We start from the raw sequence: 18,471 nt of genomic DNA, 5'->3' as shown, positions 1-18,471 counted from the left end.
CCTGTCCATCACACACATCGCTCTCTCCCACTGCACGCCCGGGGTTCCCGACCAATGTAACTCCGCTTCACCTGGAAATCCCCAGCTGCCTCCCATCCGGTCTCATGTCTCCTCTCCTGGCCCCCCAGCAAACATAAGAGAGGCCCATGATCCAAAACGAGGCGCACCGCATTTTTGTTTGTTGTTTTGTAGTTTTTCGTTTTTTTAGCAGTAATAACTTTCCAGACCCGCACCTCACCGAGATTGACCAACTGCCAGCTGCGGCCTACCGTAGGACCTGAACCTACGCGACTCCAAACGACCCATCTCACGCACCGACGCTCCATCCAACCCACACTGGGCCGCTTCCGTGGCTGCCCGATGCGGAAGGAGTGTGAAGAATATTCCGCCTCCACTAAACCGCTATTCCCCAAACACTGCCGAAACACCGACGCAGAACTGCAAGCTCGACAGGAAGGACCCAGCCTCGTGCATAAGGAACGGGCCTTCCCCTTCCAGGCGCACCCCGCGAAACCCTTGAGCCGCGGCCACCGGGCAAACCCGGGACCCAGGCAATTGAAAACAAGCAAACCTCCACTCCCTGACCCCGCCAGTCGGTGTTTGATCGCCTGGGCAGGATACAAACCGTAGCAGCCTCTACCCATACGTCCCGATCCAACAGTCCCCCAGCTACTCTTTTGGACAGGCTGACCAACTCCCCCACCCTAGAACGCCCCATAAAAACGATGAGGAAAAAGGCCGCCGTAAACAATAGTGCCTCAAACCGTGACGTGCAAACTGATCCCAAATCCTCACATAAGGCCACCAAAATCCGAAAGTTACCGGACGTCTTGTGTCCCCCCGATTTACCTGTGTCCGAAGAACCCCACAGCATCTGTCGCACCCAAAATCATTCGTCCAACCCTCCGAACCCATTAATTTAAAAAGAAATGACAAGCCTGTCATTTTCTTGTCAATCGCGGCCGCCGAGTGCCCGCCTTCCATATTCCGGACCACAAAATACAGCACCAGCGAACGCCATTCGCCTGCCTCCCCGTCTGAGGACACCTCACCCACTAACCCCTGCCATTCCCGCCATACCATTTTTGTATGCTGACCAGGTAGACCCCCATACGGACCGCGGTATCCAGCCCGCGGCGACTACAAAGGCAGCGCCCACATCCACCCCGGGCAAGGGACTCCTTCCACAGCCGCGCCAGTTCCCTGAACTTGCCCCACCGAAAACGAGACGGTGAGTCAGCCAAGGAATTATCCACCCCCGGGCTGCGAACTGCATACCGTAACATGTTGAAACGCAGGCACCGACGGACTAACGGACTGAAAACTCCAACAACCGGGGGGAGGATGCCGACATGCGCTCCACCACCTGCCCCACCCCCATGTTTTCTCAATTAATACGCAATTTCAAGTACCTGCAACTCCCCCCCCACAGCACCCAAGCAAGCACTCTCTGGAAGAGTTCCAGCAGCCAAATTACCCAGGAAAACCTGCCTCCGTCCATGACTGCGGCCAGGGCGCCGCACTCCACTTGCCCCGAAAGAACGCACCAAAACCCGTTGACCCGGCCGCATCGGTAACCCATGCCACATCGAAAACTGCTCACCGGCCCGGTCATCCATACCACTCGGCCGTTGTACGAGGGCAAAACTCATGCCACACGCCTAATTCACCCCCTGGTTCCGTCGTCAAGCGACTTAAGTGCCTCGGTGATTCTACCCCAGCCGTCGCAGCCGATAGCCGTCGGCGGAATAACCGCCCCATAGAAATAATGCGGCACGCAAAGTTCAGTTTCCCAAGCAAGCATGCAAGCTTTTAACTGAACATTCTTGGCGGCCCGAATCCCCCGAATCACCCCCAGCAAGTCCCCCAGTTTCTTCAACGACAGCCTGCATTCCAGGGCCTCGGAATCGATCGCTATGCCCTGAAAGCACACAACACCTCCCCCGGGCCCTCTGTTTTCCTGCCGCCAAGGGCACCCCGAAAAAGCTTGCGATGTGCTGCAACGTAGCAAGGAGGATCGCACACACAGCGGAAGCCCGGGGGCCAATCGTCCAAATAGCGAATGATTGATTCAAGGCCAGAGACATCCCTCACCACCCAGTCCAAGAACGAGCTAAACTGCCAAACATGGAACACGAAATGGAGCAGCCCATGGGCAAACACTTGACCACGCAGAACCGCCCCCGCCAATGACAACCCCACAGCCAAGAGCTGTCCGGGTGCCCTGGTAGCAGCCTGAACGCGGACTCGATGTCCCCTTTGCCACAAGCGCCCCCCAGGCCGTACCGCCGTACCCACCAGACAGCTGCGCAAAGGTCGTATCTGACACAGCGCAGACCTCCAGATCAAAGAAGCAACCGACCGAACCCCCCTTTGGAAAAGACAAGTGGTGTAGGAGCCGAAACTTGTTCGGCTCCACCTTGGGGACAACCCCCAGTGGAGACACCACCAGGTCCCCCCAAGGCTTCTCCCAAAACGGACCACCCCTGCGTCCCAATGCTATCCCCTCGCCCAACCTGTCGTCCACTACCGTGGGCTGCCGCAAGGCAGACCTGAGGTTCCTTGCCAACGGTCACAAGGTATCCAGAAACCCCCGGCCAATAGCAGCGCAGCCCCCCCGTCCGGATACTGACATAGGAAAGGAAGCATCCATGCCACCCTCGCCGGCGTCCTCCCTCTTGTCAGAAGCGTCGCCGGCACGCTTCCCCTACCCAAAGCACCGAGCCAATGTGCGGGCCCCCCCGCAACCCGACCATACGTGCTGGAATCTGCACGCACCCCCGAATGTGTAGGCGCCCTCGATGAACTGCCAGCCCACTCCCCACTGCTTTCCGGCCGACAGTCCTGAGGAGGGTGTACCCCCCTGGCCCCCCTTGGAAAACCGAGATGGGGCCCGGACCGAGGACATCCGCCTCCACCAAAGGCTGATGTCCTTGTGAACCCACCGTAGTTCCCGACGTACCGCCTTCCGCTGCCGTAACTGTTCATCGGACCAGAGCCATGCGACACCCCCGTACCCGTTGGGCCCCCCCGATGGCGTCTATCAAGCAAAACAACGCCGAGCAGCGTGCGGGGGATCTTCTTACCCCATGACGCTCGCCAAAACCGCAAAACGCCTGCAACCAAGTCGCAAAGTCCGCAGTAGCAGCCTGCAATGCCCCACTCCCCGTCACCTGTTTGGTGGCATTGGGCTTGACCCAATCGAAGCTGAATTTCTCTAACGGGAGGAGTGAGAATATCTCCACACACTCACCTTGTTGTTATCTTCTCACAGACCTCCGGCTTCCGGTGTGCTCCCGGCGGGCCCTCAAAGCAAACGGACACCCCCTCACTTTGCCGCGTCGCCAATCCTAAACCCGTCCGACCGGCCGGACACCACTTCTTCGCCCCCGGACCCTGTATTGGAGGTGCGGGCCCCGGCACAGGCGGGCCAGTCCGCACCACCCGCAGATCCCTCCCATTCCCACTCACCGGCATCGCCGGCATCGTATACCCTGTGGACACACCCTGAACTACCCCCAGCAACCCCTGCAAAGCATCATTAAAAACAGTATGCACCGACTTACCCGGGCCGACCAGGAACATGCCCCACAGCCGCGCTGCCGCTCTCCACCCTGGATCCGCACCTCTTCATCCGTGGGCAGCTCTCCTTCCGACCGCACCGCCACGTCCTTCTCCACCAGTGAAGGGAGCCCCCTGGGCGACCCCCCCAGAGGCCGCATCGCTCCGACGGCCGTAGAGTTGCTTCTCCGCAGGGGCCCCGCCCCCGGTGTGTGCCAGACCCGGGGCCCCCCCGCAACGTCCCTCGACTCCTTGAGCCTGCTGCTGGGCCCAGCCCGACCATCTGCTAAGTTGTGTCCCCTCCCCCGGCTGCCCGTGACCTGCGCACAGTCCTCTGCCCTCCGACCCACCTCCCCCCGTCCCCCGCTCGTGCCGGGGCCCACCCTGGGCTCCCCCACGCGACTGGCTGCCGGGCCGGAAGACGGGGAACCGGCGCCCCTGTCGCCCGTGGCCCCGCCCCCCGGGGTGGGCCGGCGGCGTGCTGACCGCCCCGGGCCCCCGACATTCCCGCTGCCTCCGCTCAGCTGGGGGGACCGACCTGTCCCCCATCAGGCTCCCATCCGCACGAGGTGGCCGAGGGGCGGGGCCCGGCGAAAAGCATGCCGGCGGCCGAGACCGCCGGACCCGCTGCACAGGCACCCCGCTGCCACCCGCATCTGTGTCCTCCCCCATTAGGTCTTCCACTCGCCTGGTAAGCCACGCCGTCGCCTGCACCTCCGCCTCCGTCCGCAGCTTCGTGAGCGCCATGACACGTGGAGGAGCAGCGAGGAAAGCTGCCTCCTCTGATGATTTCCCTCGTGCACTGGTGCTCGCTCTGGCTCCGCCCCCCTTTTATACCGCTCCTCCCCTTCTTCTATTTTCCTCACCTACCACACCCTCTTCTATCTTCCTGGCTCCTAAGGCACCAGGTCATGCCCGCCCCTCCATTACCCCTCCCCTTGGGGCGGATCATTACGGGGCTCCCTGGACATACATGACAGGGTGCAAGGGAATTACTGGGCTAAAGAAAGAGCAGCGTGGGGGTGGTTTAGGATGCAGGCGTACTTACCCCATTGGTGGATGGTCACAAGGGGGGGAGGAGTGTGGGTCCCTCGTCCATGTGCCAGGATGGAGCAAGTCAGCAGTTGGGGGTCAGCAAGCGAGGAGAGACGTTGTGTCCTGCAAGCAGATAGAGAGAGGTTAGTTAGGATGAGTGGGTTGCAAGAGCTTTGGGCGCAGCTTAGGGAAGCAGCCATTCATATCAAGGGGGCAACACTGCAAACGTAAGCCAAACACTTGGCTCTTGGTTGGGACACATCAGTCCCGTTATAAAATACAGTTTTTATAACAATAATAAAAACAGGCATTTAAGTGGTGGCTAGGTCGTCTCCTGAATGCCTGACAGCTGCTGGATTATTTTTAAAAAGGAAAAAATGAAGAAAAATAAAAGGAAAAAGGAGGCTGTTCACATGCTCCTTGCACTCCTTGTTTAAAAGCAACAGGTTTGCTATAACCCATCCCCAGCAGTGTATACTTACCTTTTTTTTTACTCCCCTGATGCTTTATTCAGCCCCCTGTGAAAAAAAAAGAAATACCCAGCACTTTCAGATGGAGCATGTGACTCCCCTTTCGAAGCCATCCACAACTCTGCCCCCAACTGCATCACTAACCTAGTCTCAAAATACGAACCTAATTGTTCTCTTCATTAATTCCAAGACCTCTTTCTCTCTAGCTCCCTTGTCACCTCCTCCCATGCTTGCCTCCAGGACTTTTCCAGAGCCTCTCCCATCCTATGGAATTCCCTACCCCAATCAGAGTACTTTATTTTCTCAATCAGCCCCACAGTTATTACCTTTTGTATCTCTTGACCCTTCCTTTTAGATTGTAAACTCTAACGAGCAGGGCCCCCTGATTCCTCCTGTATAGAATTATATTGTAACTATACTGTCTGCCTTCATTTTGTAAAGTGCTGAGCAAACTGTTGGCTCTATATACAGTAAATAGTGTATAATAATAATAATGATAATATTAGTGTGACAACACTGGCCCAACCAGTACTGTAAAATGGGGAGTTTATAGCCCTGGTAAACCACAACTGCAGTGACTCATAGCTTGAAAAGAACTGTCTCTTTTTTCCTGGTGGCTGAACAAAGCTTGGAAGGGGACATTAAAGTGGTTGTAAACCTACAAAAAAAAAACCTGCAAGAAAAAAGCATATTTCATTATGAAATACTAATAATAAATACTTTATAAAATGTGTGTATTTTACGAGAGGTAGAAATAGAAACCTCAAAGAGGACTAAAAATCCCAGCAATACAGAAACAATGCAGAATACCACCAGCTATAGGGGTGTATATAGAGAGCCATGCATTGTATATAGAGAGATCACTGCACTGTATTGTGTTGTAAAGAGATCCATGTACTGTACTGTATACAGGGAGATTAATACACTGTGCTGTATACAGAGAGACCCATGAATTGTGCTGTATACAGAGAGACCCATGCATTGTGCTGTATACAGAGAGACCCATGCATTGTGCTGTATATGTTACCGGCCTCAAAATGGGAATTAAGAGAGCCGATGATTGTAGACGCGATGAGATAAGGTTGGCGTGGACTGCAAAGAATCACACAAACAGCATGAGATATGACCACTGACTTTATGGCTGGAAGTAGTTTAATTTTTACATAACAATACATCTTTTACATTTTTATAGTCACATGTTTATAACCATTAACAATATATATAATACAGATTTTAACTAAAGTATTTTAAAACGTAGTTATAACAATGAACATTACTATATTTTAATAACATATATATCCCTGTTATTCAGTGTTATAGATAATTATCTTTATCTCTCTGGTACATTTTAAGTGTGCAATAATCATACTAGCAATTGCTTTAATACAAATATTTTCATGGTAGTACTCTTTTTTAACCACTAGATGGTGCACATTGCAAGTCTGTATGATGCAATACATAAGCTTTACATACAATAGGTTTTTTTCTATATTAAATAACAGAAAACATGTGCTTCTATAAATCTATGCAATTTCCAATAAATCAGGTTTAAATATACCTATTTAGAAAGGTTTAGTGTTTATCATAGACATTTGTTCTGACTAATGCAGTATTTTCATGTTCTTATGCACTTTTCACTTGTTTCTGACACATGCTGTTCTAAACTTCTAATTACAGCAAAACTATAGCATAAAATCTGCTGAGACTTTTTCTGCATCTGCTCAAGATGTTTAGGAATCTTTCTATCACAGGTTAATACAGATTAGAAACGATTTAGAGTACATACCTGCAAAGAATCACACAAACAGCATGAGATATGACCACTGACTTTATGGCTGGAAGTAGTTTAATTTCCAGTCACATGGTGTGTGGCCTTATATAGACTCTGTGTACCTTCTCTGCCATCTACTGGTTATTAATAGAATAGAAGGGAGATGTTTAGAAATATAAAAAAAAAATGAATATGTACTTTGCTTTGGGGTGTCTGTTTTGTGACCATATAAACCCCAGTCCGTCACATATACAGAGAGACCCATGCATTGTGCTGTATACAGAGAGACCCATGAATTGTGCTGTATACAGAGAGACCCATGCATTGTGCTGTATACAGAGAGACCCATGCATTGTGCTGTATACAGAGAGACCCATGCATTGTGCTGTATACAGAGAGACCCATGCATTGTGCTGTATACAGAGAGACCTATGAATTGTGCTGTATACAGAGAGACCCATGCATTGGGCTGTATACAGATAGATCCCTTTCATGGGAAATAGAAAATTTTTAAAACTTTTTTTTACCATGTATACCAGGCTCATCTCATTCTACAGAGGTCTCAGGTCACATGACCTTTCTGGTCTAGGCATGCCTTATATCCCTGACAGTAACACAGAGAGATGAGTGGAGGGTTCTCCACTACTGGTTTCTCTATTGTGTTGTATTGAGCTTAGTCTGTAAATGGCTAGATGATGAGAAAAATAACCATTGAGTAAAGAATAAAAATTATTTATTGGAAGATAAGGGGGTTATTACATGAGTGTCAAAATATGAGTTCAAATGGGGATATATCCATGCCAAATACAGGGGGTAGCAAACATAAAGGTTATACACAGCATATAATAATAACTATTGCATAACAGTACTGATGCGTTTCAAACCATGATGTTTGGGGTCTCTTCAGAGGATGAGTTTGCTAAGAAAAAGAAAATTTATAATAATATATCAAATTTATTTAAAAACAAGATATAATATATTCAACGTTTTTTGGTAACACGTTGCACATAATTACCACTGCATTTGGAGAATCTCCCTACACAGCCATCAGATCATTCTGCGCGCCCCCACGCCACAAGGAGACACCGGGAAGAGGATGAGGATCCACTCAATGCGGCTTACAAGGAGTCAAATGCCCCCCACCAAAGCATCCCAGAGGGGGCGGGGCCAGAACCTATGGCAATTACCAGAGCATTAGCTCATGGGCAAACCCATATCAATTATAGTGTATTCAATGTATATATTGAACGGTCAGACTTACACAACATAACTGAACCAGAACTTGCAGCAGACTTGCAGAGTGTTTGCAAAGAAAGTTGATCTGTAGTCATGCAATGCAGACTTGCTGCAATTGTGCAACAAATTTGTAAAGCCTGGCAAGTCTAGCAAGAGCTTAGCAAGTCGCTTTCAAACTTGCAGCACAATTACTTGCTATCTGGGTTGGCATTCATGGTTCCCTCAATGATCTGTAGCCCCCAGTGCTGGCAGCACTCATGTAGCCCCAGACCATGACACTCCCACCACCATGCTTGACCTGTAGGCAAGACACACTTGCCTTTGTCCTCCTCACCTGGTTGCCTCCACACACGCTTCACACCATCTGAACCAAATACGTTTATCTTGGTCTCATCAGACCACAGGACATGGTTCCAGTAATCCCTGTCCTTAGTCTGTTTGTCTTCAGCGAACTGTTTGCGGGCTTTCTTTTGCATCATCTTTAGAAGAGGCTTCCTTCTGGAACAACAGCCATGCAGACCAATTTGATGCAGTGTGCGGCGTATGGTCTGAGCACTGACAGGCTGCCCCCCCACTCCTTCAACCTCTGCTTCAATGCTGGCAGCACTCATATGTCTATTTCCCAAAGACAACCTCTGGATATGACGCTGAGAACGTGCACTCTGTTATGAGTGGAACCTGTCCTGTTAAACCACCAGTTTCAGGGTCTTGGCAAACTTCTTATAGCCTAGGCCATCTTTATGTAGAGCAACAATTCTTTTTTTCAGATCCTCAGAGAGTTCTTTGCCATGAGGTCCCATGTTGAACTTCCAGTAACGGGTATGAGAGAGTGAGAGCGATAACACCAAACTGAAAACACCTGCTCCCCATTCACACCTGAGACCTTGTAACAGAAACGAGTCACATGACACCAGGGAGGGAAAATGGCCAATTGGGCCCAATTTGGACATTTTCACTTAGGGGTGTACTCATTTTCGGTGCCAGCGGTTTAGACATTAATGGCTGTGTGTTGAGTCATTTTGAGAGGACAGTAAATTTACACTGTTATACAAGCTGTACACTCACTACTTTACATTGAAGTAAAGTGTCATTTCTTTAGGCTCGGTTCACACAGGATGCGGCACGACTTGCCGCGCCGCGACCTGCCGCGACCTCAGCGGCGACTTGCAAACGACTTCTGTATAGAAGTCAATGCAAGTCGCCCGAGGTCGCCCAAAAGTAGTACAGGAACCTTTTTTCTAAGTCGGAGCGACTCGAGTCGCTCCTCTTAGAACGGTTCCGTAGTACAGAACGGGGGCGACTTGTCAGGTCGCGGCGCGGCAAGTCGTGCCGCGTCTGGTGTGAACCGAGCCTTAGTGTTGTCACGTGAAAAGATATAATAAAATATTTACAAAAATGTGAGGGATTTATTAACTTTTGTGACATACTGCATATAAATATATATATATATATATATATATATATATATATATATATATATATATATACACACACACACATGCACACATAAACTTACACACATACGCACGCACACATGTTTGAGCTTTGGGATGCATACCCTAATGCAATAGGCTGCGCACACCTATGTCTTTAGCTAACCCATAGTGCTCTGACAATTCTTTGTCATATATATGAAACATTTATTTGTAAAGCAAAGACTGTACCCATAATGTAAAACAAAACACACCAAATAAAATAAAAAATAAAATATGATTATGCATTTAAATAAAATTGACATCTATTATAATTTCCCTTTTAAAGGCACCTAAATGACGGTTGATAGTTTTTACCTCTAGGATAAAAAATCAGAAACTCTTCTTCCTCTACTAGAAAAGGAAGTAGCGTAAGTGATGAAGGTCTAGATAAGGCTGGTGATTTACTATACTTCTGAGCTGTGACTGTCTTCACACGCTCATTCTTTAGAGCGCAGAACTACTGCACCATCATCCGAAAGTGAGAATTATATTGTGTGCAGACTGCATGTTGCTCGCCATACACTCTATTAGCTGAACTGACAGCCCTTGTGTTAAAGCAGTGGCTTCTTCTCTGCACCTTCCTGTTTTTCTGTCTGCAAAACCAAGATTAGGTGCTGGAGAGAAGATGAGGCGTTACAACACTACGAACAGCTACAGCATCAAAACAACATGAGCATGGACGTGTCTGCTCCAGCCTGGGCTCCGTGGCGGAGGGCCCATTCTCTCCTGAATACGGTGCTTGCAGTGACACTGTTAGCTCTTCCATTACCAGGTAATATCTTCTAAATAAAACCATTTAAAAAAATATATCACTTGAAAAAAAAAAAGTATATATATATATATATATATATATATATATATATATATATATATTACACACACATAAAAAAAAAGAGCAGCACTCATGGGTCTTGAAAAGGTGAACGCACAATGGTGGTTTAATTCAACGTTTTTACGAACCGACATCGCGCGTTTACCTTTTCAAGACCCATGGGTGCCACGCTCTTTTTTGCTTTATATGCACTACAGTCTTTGCTGTGCACCTGGGCCCATTTTTTATTCCTCATTTGTGTACGATGACAACCGTTGGATAATATATATATATATATATATTTATAATTATATCTCTATCTATCTATCTATCTATCTATCTATCTATCTATCTATCTATATATATATAATTATATCTATCTATCTATATATCTATCTATCTATATATAGATATAAAAATAAATACAATAAAATTATATATATATATATATATATATATATATATATATATATATATATATATATATATATATATATATAGATAGATAGATAGATAGATAGATAGATAGATAGATAGATAGATATAGATATAGATATAGATATATTATTTTATTTTATTATTTTATTTATTTATTTATTTATTTGTTTATTTATTTATTTTCACATTGCTTTGGGATATAGAATCGATTTGTTTTGGGATATATCACTGAACTTTTGGTAATTTTTCTCTGCACAGATTGCGGACGCTAATCATTTATTGCACATATCCAAATCCTATTTGTATCGAAAAAGTCCAGCATTATATAAAACATTGCTGATAGGAGAATAAAAAAAGGGCATCCATCAAGGTTCAGGATTATTAACACTCATTATTTTGGCGATTCTATATTATCGTGTATTTGATACATTGTAATCAGTACTTTTATATTCAATGCGATGACATTATACATATAGACATTGGCAGATGTATTATGTATAACAGTCACAGCAGTCGTCTGCGCTCGCAGCCCGGCGTGGAGCGGGGAGGTTTCGGTACAGCTGCTCCTGATGCAGGACAAGGTAAGTACACGGAACAAGGTCTTACGATTGTGTAATTTAGCTTAATTCGCACTGCAATGTGTGCATTAAACACATGTGCGTTGACATGCATACGCTTGCATTTTAAAATGCACTGCGATACTTTTTTATTTTATTTGTAACTTCACTAAGCTTTATTTGTAGAATAAATTTCAACTGACTGTTTTAACATTTATGTGTTGTGCTTACATGTATTTGCACGCTTTGTGCCGAAAAATAGTAGGGCCTGTTCTACTTTTTTTTTTCCCCAGTACAGGGCAGTGCATAGGGGTTTATTTACTAAAACTAGAGAGTGCAAAATCTGGTGCAGCAGTGCATGGTAGCCAATCAGTTTTTTAACTTCAGCTTGTTCAATTAGGCTTAGACAATAAAACCTGGAAGCGGATTGGTTTCCATGCAGAGCTGCACCAGATTTTGCACTTTTCAGTTTTAGTAAATCAACTCCATATTGTGTATTGCTCCTATTGAAAGATGTTGGCAGGGGCGGACTGACCATTCGGGCACTCGGGCACTGCCACTAAGGGGCCCCATCAGGGTTGCCAGCCTCAATAAAACCAGGGACAGTATGTAAAAATCTGTGTTTTTTTTAAAATACCAAGATTATAGCTGCCCCACCTCTCTGGTACCTTTTCTGTGTGTGTATTCTGTGTGTGTATATTGTGTGTCTGTGTGTGTATTGTTTGTCTGTGTGGGTATACTGTATATGTGTGTGTGTGTATACTGTGTGGTCCCATAATCTCCTATTGCCCAGGGGCCCCATAATCTTCTCCTATTGCCCAGGGGCCACATTAATCTCCTATTGCCCGGTGGCCTCATGAGTTGTCAGTCCGCCCCTGGGTGTTGGGGTTGATTTACTAAAGGCAAATAGACTGTGCACTTTGCAAGTGCAGTTGGACTTCTTTTCCTTGGTAAATGTAATGTGGTGAAACTTCCCTTTGTAAAGAATACCCAATCGAGGTGGAAGAAAAATAAAAAAAAAAGAGCATTCTTGCTTGCACATGATGGAGATCAGCAGAGCTTTACCAGCGTGCAACAGCGCTGGCAAAGTGTACAGTCAGTTTGCCTTTAGTAAATCCACCCCATTGCTTTTACAATGCATATGCGCTGGCATGGGTTGATCAATGCAATGCATGCCAGCACATCTGGTATGGACCCGTAAGTGAAAAACACAAATCCACCTATTAGGCCCCTTTCACACGGGCGGATAGAATTGTGCTTTTAGCTGCAGACAGATTAAGTTATCTACCACAGCTAAATGCACGCAATGGGGGTTATTTACTGAAGGAAAATCCATTTTGCACTACAAGTGCACTTGGAAGTAAAGTCGCTGTAGATCTGAGGAGGACATGCAAGCAAAATAAAAAACAGAATTTTAGCTTGCACATGATTGGATGATAAAATCAGCAGAGCTTCCACTAGTTTCAGATCTACCCCTTAGATTAAGGCCCCTTTCACATGGACGGCTGTTCTGCCGCAGTTAAAAGCATATAATTTGTTCTGCGAAATTCAAGACTCCCGGCACTGCGATCAGCTGCATTTGTACAGCGTGATTACATGCGGTTGCGTTTAGCTGCTGTAGTAATTCCCCTAGCAACCCTTTTTTTATTTATTGTTTTTTCTTGGGTCCCTTGAATCTACCCATGATGCATTTCGGTCCTCTGCATTTCAAACTATCTATTTCCATCTATATCTTTTTTTTTTTCTCACGCTGCTATCTGCAAGTGAAATAGTACACTGCGATTACCTGCGGTTATGTGCAGATAGCTGCGCTAAATCGCTCCTGGACGCAGTCAATTCTATTTTTTCTATCCGCACCAAACCACATGTAACTAAATCGCAGCTAAACGCAGTGTGTGAATGGGGCCATAGGAAAGCATTGTGTGCTTTTAGCTGCGATAGAAAACTATAAAATCCGCAGCTAAAAGCACAATTCTATCCGCCCGCGTGAAAGGGGCCTAAGAGCGGCTGTACATTTGTCCTTTCATAAATAACCCCCAATGTTTTCCTATAGCCCCATTCACACACTGCGTGTAGCAACGGTTTCGTTACATGCAGTTTTGTGAAGATAGAAAAAATAAATTTGACTGCATCCAGGAACCATTTAGCGCAGCTATCTGCACATAACCGCAGGTAATCGCAGTGTACTATTTCTCCTGCAGATAGCAGCGGCAACAAGGAAAGAAAAACAACAGGAAGCTCATCAGAAATGGCAAGAATGTTCCAAACACAGCTAAACGCAGCCGCATATAAATGCACATAAACGCAGCTAATCGCAACGTGCAACTGCAAGTGAACGCTGTGCTAGGGTTCTCTGAATTTGAAGATAACAAAACATGCTTTTAACAGCTGCAAAACAGCGGCCTATGTGAAAGGGGCCTTAGATACAGTCTGTCATTATCATAAGCACACATTTTCCTGTCTCTGTAACTTTATTTCATTATGTCATTCCTGCCAGTAGATCTGTTCTTTATTTCTGTTCATGTAATAGGGTGACAACACTGTTAATTGAGAGGTGAAATCGGGCAGCAGCGTTGCCACCTTGTGGACAGGATAGTCTTACACCCTGTACACACGGTCGGACTTTCCAATGGAAAATGAGCGATCGGATCGTGTTGTTGGAAAATTCGATCGTGTGTGGGCTCCATCGGTCTTTTTCCGTCAGAATTTCCGACACACAAAGTTTGAGAGCAAGATCTAATATTTTCCCACAACAAAATCTGATTGTTTAAATTCCGATCGTGTGTAGACAATTCCAACGGACAAAGTGCCACGCATGCTCAGAATAAATTACGAGCTAAAAGCTATTGGCTACTGTCCACTTTATAGTCCTGTCGTACGTGTTCTACGTCACCTCGTTCTGAACGATCAGATTTTCCGACAACTTTCTGCGAGCGTGTGTATGCAAGACAAGTTTGGGCCAAAATCCGTCAGAAAAAATCAGACGGATTTTGTCGTCAGAATGTCCGAACGTGTGTACAGGGCATTAGATGGACATGTGGTTCTAAAATGATGTGAGCTACAAACTAATTAAAGCCCAACACATGCTGACACTTAAGTTACAGGAAAAAATAAAAATATTTTGAAGTTTAACACAACTGCTATAACAATATACAGTATATATATATATATATATATATATATATATATATATATATATATATATATATATATATGTGGCGCTGGTTTCTGAAGAGCATGCGCTATGCTTTTTGAAAGTTAAAGTTACACCTGAACTGCAGTTTGGTTTGGGTACAGTTGTTCTAAATTTGGACCTCAGCATCAGTCTGACTGGACTATAGGATGTTCAGCCTGTCCACAAGGGGCACTGTCTCTTCTGGCAGGCATAGAACCACAATATGGTTGGGTGCTTTAAGTTTACTCTCTCTCGGAGACCGCCCAGTGGGAGTGTCACTCTTGCTGTGTTTGCTGGGAGAGGGTACTTAAGATGCGGATGTCACGTGGTTCCGGTCCTGGTCCACCTGACCAGCCCCCAGGAAGGCTATGGCCTGGGGCTCGGATCCACCCGACTAAAGAAGGATTCCGAGGTGGTCCGGTGCCGTCTCCGGTAGTTGGAGAGGCCCAGTAACTTCATAGCTATCCAGGGGAGGACTCTTCAGAAGAAGGCCATGTACGGGTTGGCTTCTTAGCAAGAGCCTGGAAGGGCTGAAGTACCAAAGTGAATCCAGTGTCGTGGGTATCACCAAGCTGGCTGAAAGATCCAGGTATCACACGAGTGTTCCACAAGTGTTAGTTTCCTGAAGTTCTACAACACCGTCTGTGGCAGAGACGTATTCCTGTATGTTCTACAACAACGTCTGTGGCCGAGACTTGTTCCTGAGTAAAGCACCTTGTTGGCTGCTAGGCCTTGTGAGAGAGGGACTATCCAACCTGAGTGAACATCCAGTTGTGAATGGCTATTCTCTGTATGCAGTCAAAGTGAGCAAGTTCTTCATTATTGACTTTGACACTAATGCCGCGTACACACGATCAGATTGTCCGGCGTACTTAGTCCGCCGAAACGCATTTCAGCGGACAATTCGATCGTGTGTGGGCTTCAGCGGACTTTACCAGCGTGAAGTCCGGCGGACTAAGAAAGTATTTTTGCACTCCAATCTTTCCGCCGGACTTGGGTTTTTCAGCGGACAATACGTTCGTCAGTATGCTAGTACGGCGGACTAAGAATGACGCATGCTCAAAGCAAGTACGAAAAAGGAAGCTATTGGATACTGGCTTTTTCTAGTCCCATCATACGTGCTGTACGTCATCGCGCAAGCGAACGTCGGACTTTCTGTGTGTCCGTGTGTGGCCAAGTCCGTTCGGTAGAAAGTCCGCCGGATTATCTGCCGGATTGTATGTCGGACTAAGTACCCCAGACAATTCGATCGTGTGTACGCAGCATAAGAGTACCTGAACTTCCTTCCTAACCCTCTGATCCTATTTTGAGAGACTGTTCGTTGTCTACGTTTTGCAAATAAAAATCTGTCGTCAGTCTCTGAGTTTACTGGGCCATCTACAACAGGAACCCCTAGACACAAATCAAGGGGGAGAAGGTAACGGTAAGCCCAATCAAACCAGCAGCTCCTTTGGGGGTCGGTGCTACAGATATATATATATATATATATATATATATATATATATATATATATACATATGCCAGACAGTTGGGCCTGGTACAGGTAGTAAAAAAAAAGATACAAGTCTACTGGCGGATTCAAGTAATAAAACATATAACCCCCTGCAAGACAAAGGCATAATGAGATAATATGCATTGCATACTAGCTCATTATGAAATACATATCCTAAGAACGATGCCCTGGATCAGCGCTGGCACACTGCTGATAGGGCCGACATGTTTCCCAGAGTTACTTCCGGGTTTGCGGGCTCCGGCGCTATGATTGGCCCCAAAGCACGATTACGTCTCTCCCGCGCATGGGAGCCACTGGTCACGGCACGGGCCCAGAAGAAATGGTACAAGCAGGCCGTTTCTTCAGTGCGCATGCAACGATGATGTCGGCGGCAGCGTATACAATAAATATCTCCTAAACGGCGGAAGTTTAGGAGATATTTACAGTACCTATAGGGAAGCCTTATTATAGGCATACCTGTTGGTACAAATAAAAGAGGAAGACTTTACTTCCTCTTTAAAGCTGGTAACAAACTGCAGTATAAAGTTTGGGTTTGATTTATTAAAGGCAATTAGTCTGTGCAGTTTGGAAGTGCAGTTGCTCTAGAGTTTAGTAAACTAAGTGAAGAATACCCAATCACATGCAAGGAATATGTAAAAAAAAAAAACAGCATTTTTGCTTGCACGTGATTGACGTCAGCAGAGCTTTACCACATTTACCAAGCTCTGGAACCACTGCACTTGCAGAGTGCGACCGCACTTGCAAAGTGTGCAGTTTATTTGTCTTTAGTACATCCACCCCTATATGTCATCTTTTAGTCAATGTGTTTTGGTGTATTGCTGTGTTCTATTTATTTGAATGCAATGCCTTAACACAATGCACATTGCGGTGCGAAAAATACACATATCTGAACGCAATTCAGCATGATGCCACGATCTGAATATATTCCTAAAGTTCTGACATCACTTTGGGTTTACGTGTAATAAATGACTTGTATAGCGCTACCTATGCGAACTGAATCGCCTCAGGGCGCTTTTTCTGCCGGTGTCCATCTGTGGTAATGCTGCATACACGCGACCGGACTTTTGCGACAGCAAAGGTCCGACGGAACGAATCCGCCGGACAATTCAATCGTGTGTGGGCTTCATCTGACCTTTGCTGTCTAAAAATAAGATGGACTTTAGATTTAGAACATGTTTCAAATCTTTCCGACGGACTCGAGTCCGGTTGAAAAATCAGTTTGTCTGTATGCTCGTCCGACAGACGAAAAACAACGCAAGGGCAGCTATTGGCTACTGGCTATGAACTTTCTTATTGTAGTCCGGTCGTACGTCATTACGTTTGAATCTGTCGGACTTTGGTGTGATTGTGTGTGGCCAAGTCCGTTCGTTCGGAAAGTCCTTCGGAAACTCCGCTGAAAAGACCGTCGGACCTAGTCTGCCGGGAAGTCCGGTCGTGTGTACGCGGCATTTGGGTCAGGTTAGGGGCAAGCAGCTATAGAAGGCACAAATAATGGAGATCGTTAATCATTTACACAGTGGGGGGGGGGGCACACAAAGCACCCACAGACGCCCCCCCGGTCGGTTGGGCTACCCGCAAACTACCACTTCCCCCCACCGTGGGTCGGTCGGGTCCACCGCACAAATCAACCCCCACCACCCCCCGTGGGTCATTCGGGTCGGGTACTCTCTCTCCCTCTGGAAATCTGATGTGCTTGCTCTCTCTCTCCCATAGTGGGGGCATCTGCTGTACCATACAAAGGGGATGTGCAGGTCGGTCAATGAGCCCCACACTTACCCATGGGCAGCAATTCCCTCCGGGCGACGGGCTTCATCCACTGCATCGCCTCCTGTGGCCTCTGCGTCTCTTCCTTCCTCCTCTCTTCTCGTTGTGGCCCAATAGAATTGCTTCTCCTTTTGGGCAATCAGGAAACGGGTCTCAGGACCCACTTCCTGATTGGATGGGAAGAGAATCAGTGTGACAATAGCAAATATTCATTCGCTATTATCACACAACTGGGTGGGCTCAGGGCGCAGTGCTCTGTGCCCAGAGCCCACCCTTTTTTATAGCCTATTAGAGCCTCTGGCTCTAATCACATGCTTAAAAAAAAACAAAAAACATTGGAATCCATGTGTCCAGCGCCCTGCATGTAGATTAGGGGACCGGACGCACGGATAGGGTGACTGCGCCTGTAGTGGATGGGCCACCCCTGCCATGTAGGTACCTGTAATGTGTCTTGGCATCAGCCTCTTGCAGCCCTAGTACAGCAGAAATCAGTGGGGGAGAAGGCACAACACAAGGAGCCAATCAGTAAAGTACAGGGAGCATTCTGATAGGAGGAGAGAGCAGAGTGACAGAGAAGTAAGCTCATGAGTGTGTTTTATGTCTTCTTTCGCAAGGTGTAGTGAGGAAAAGACTTGTAAGTGAAAGTAGAACTGTAGCAGAGAAAA

General features: G+C 46.7%; 1 protein-coding gene across 2 annotated transcripts in view; it reads left to right on the top strand.

Annotated features, from left to right (window-relative positions):
* Positions 1-9,954: 9,954 nt before the first annotated feature.
* Positions 9,955-18,471, top strand: part of LOC143981735 (B- and T-lymphocyte attenuator-like) — a 38,967-nt gene continuing 30,450 nt past the window's right edge. Inside the window, exon 1 of one of the 2 annotated variants that reach the window (XM_077479787.1) lies at positions 9,955-10,320. In XM_077479787.1, the coding sequence (XP_077335913.1) occupies positions 10,218-10,320 (103 nt within the window). In that variant the 5' untranslated portion in view covers positions 9,955-10,217. The remainder of the gene's footprint in view (positions 10,321-18,471) is intronic. The other variant, XM_077479786.1, reaches the window with a different exon arrangement.

Source organism: Lithobates pipiens, unplaced genomic scaffold (assembly GCF_037356315.1).
Source record: "Lithobates pipiens isolate NorthernLeopardFrog02 unplaced genomic scaffold, aLitPip1_a1.2 Scaffold_16, whole genome shotgun sequence".
Lineage (NCBI taxonomy): Eukaryota > Metazoa > Chordata > Amphibia > Anura > Ranidae > Lithobates > Lithobates pipiens.
The sequence above is the reverse complement of the archived record's forward strand: the minus strand, read 5'-3'. Positions and strand labels throughout refer to the sequence as shown.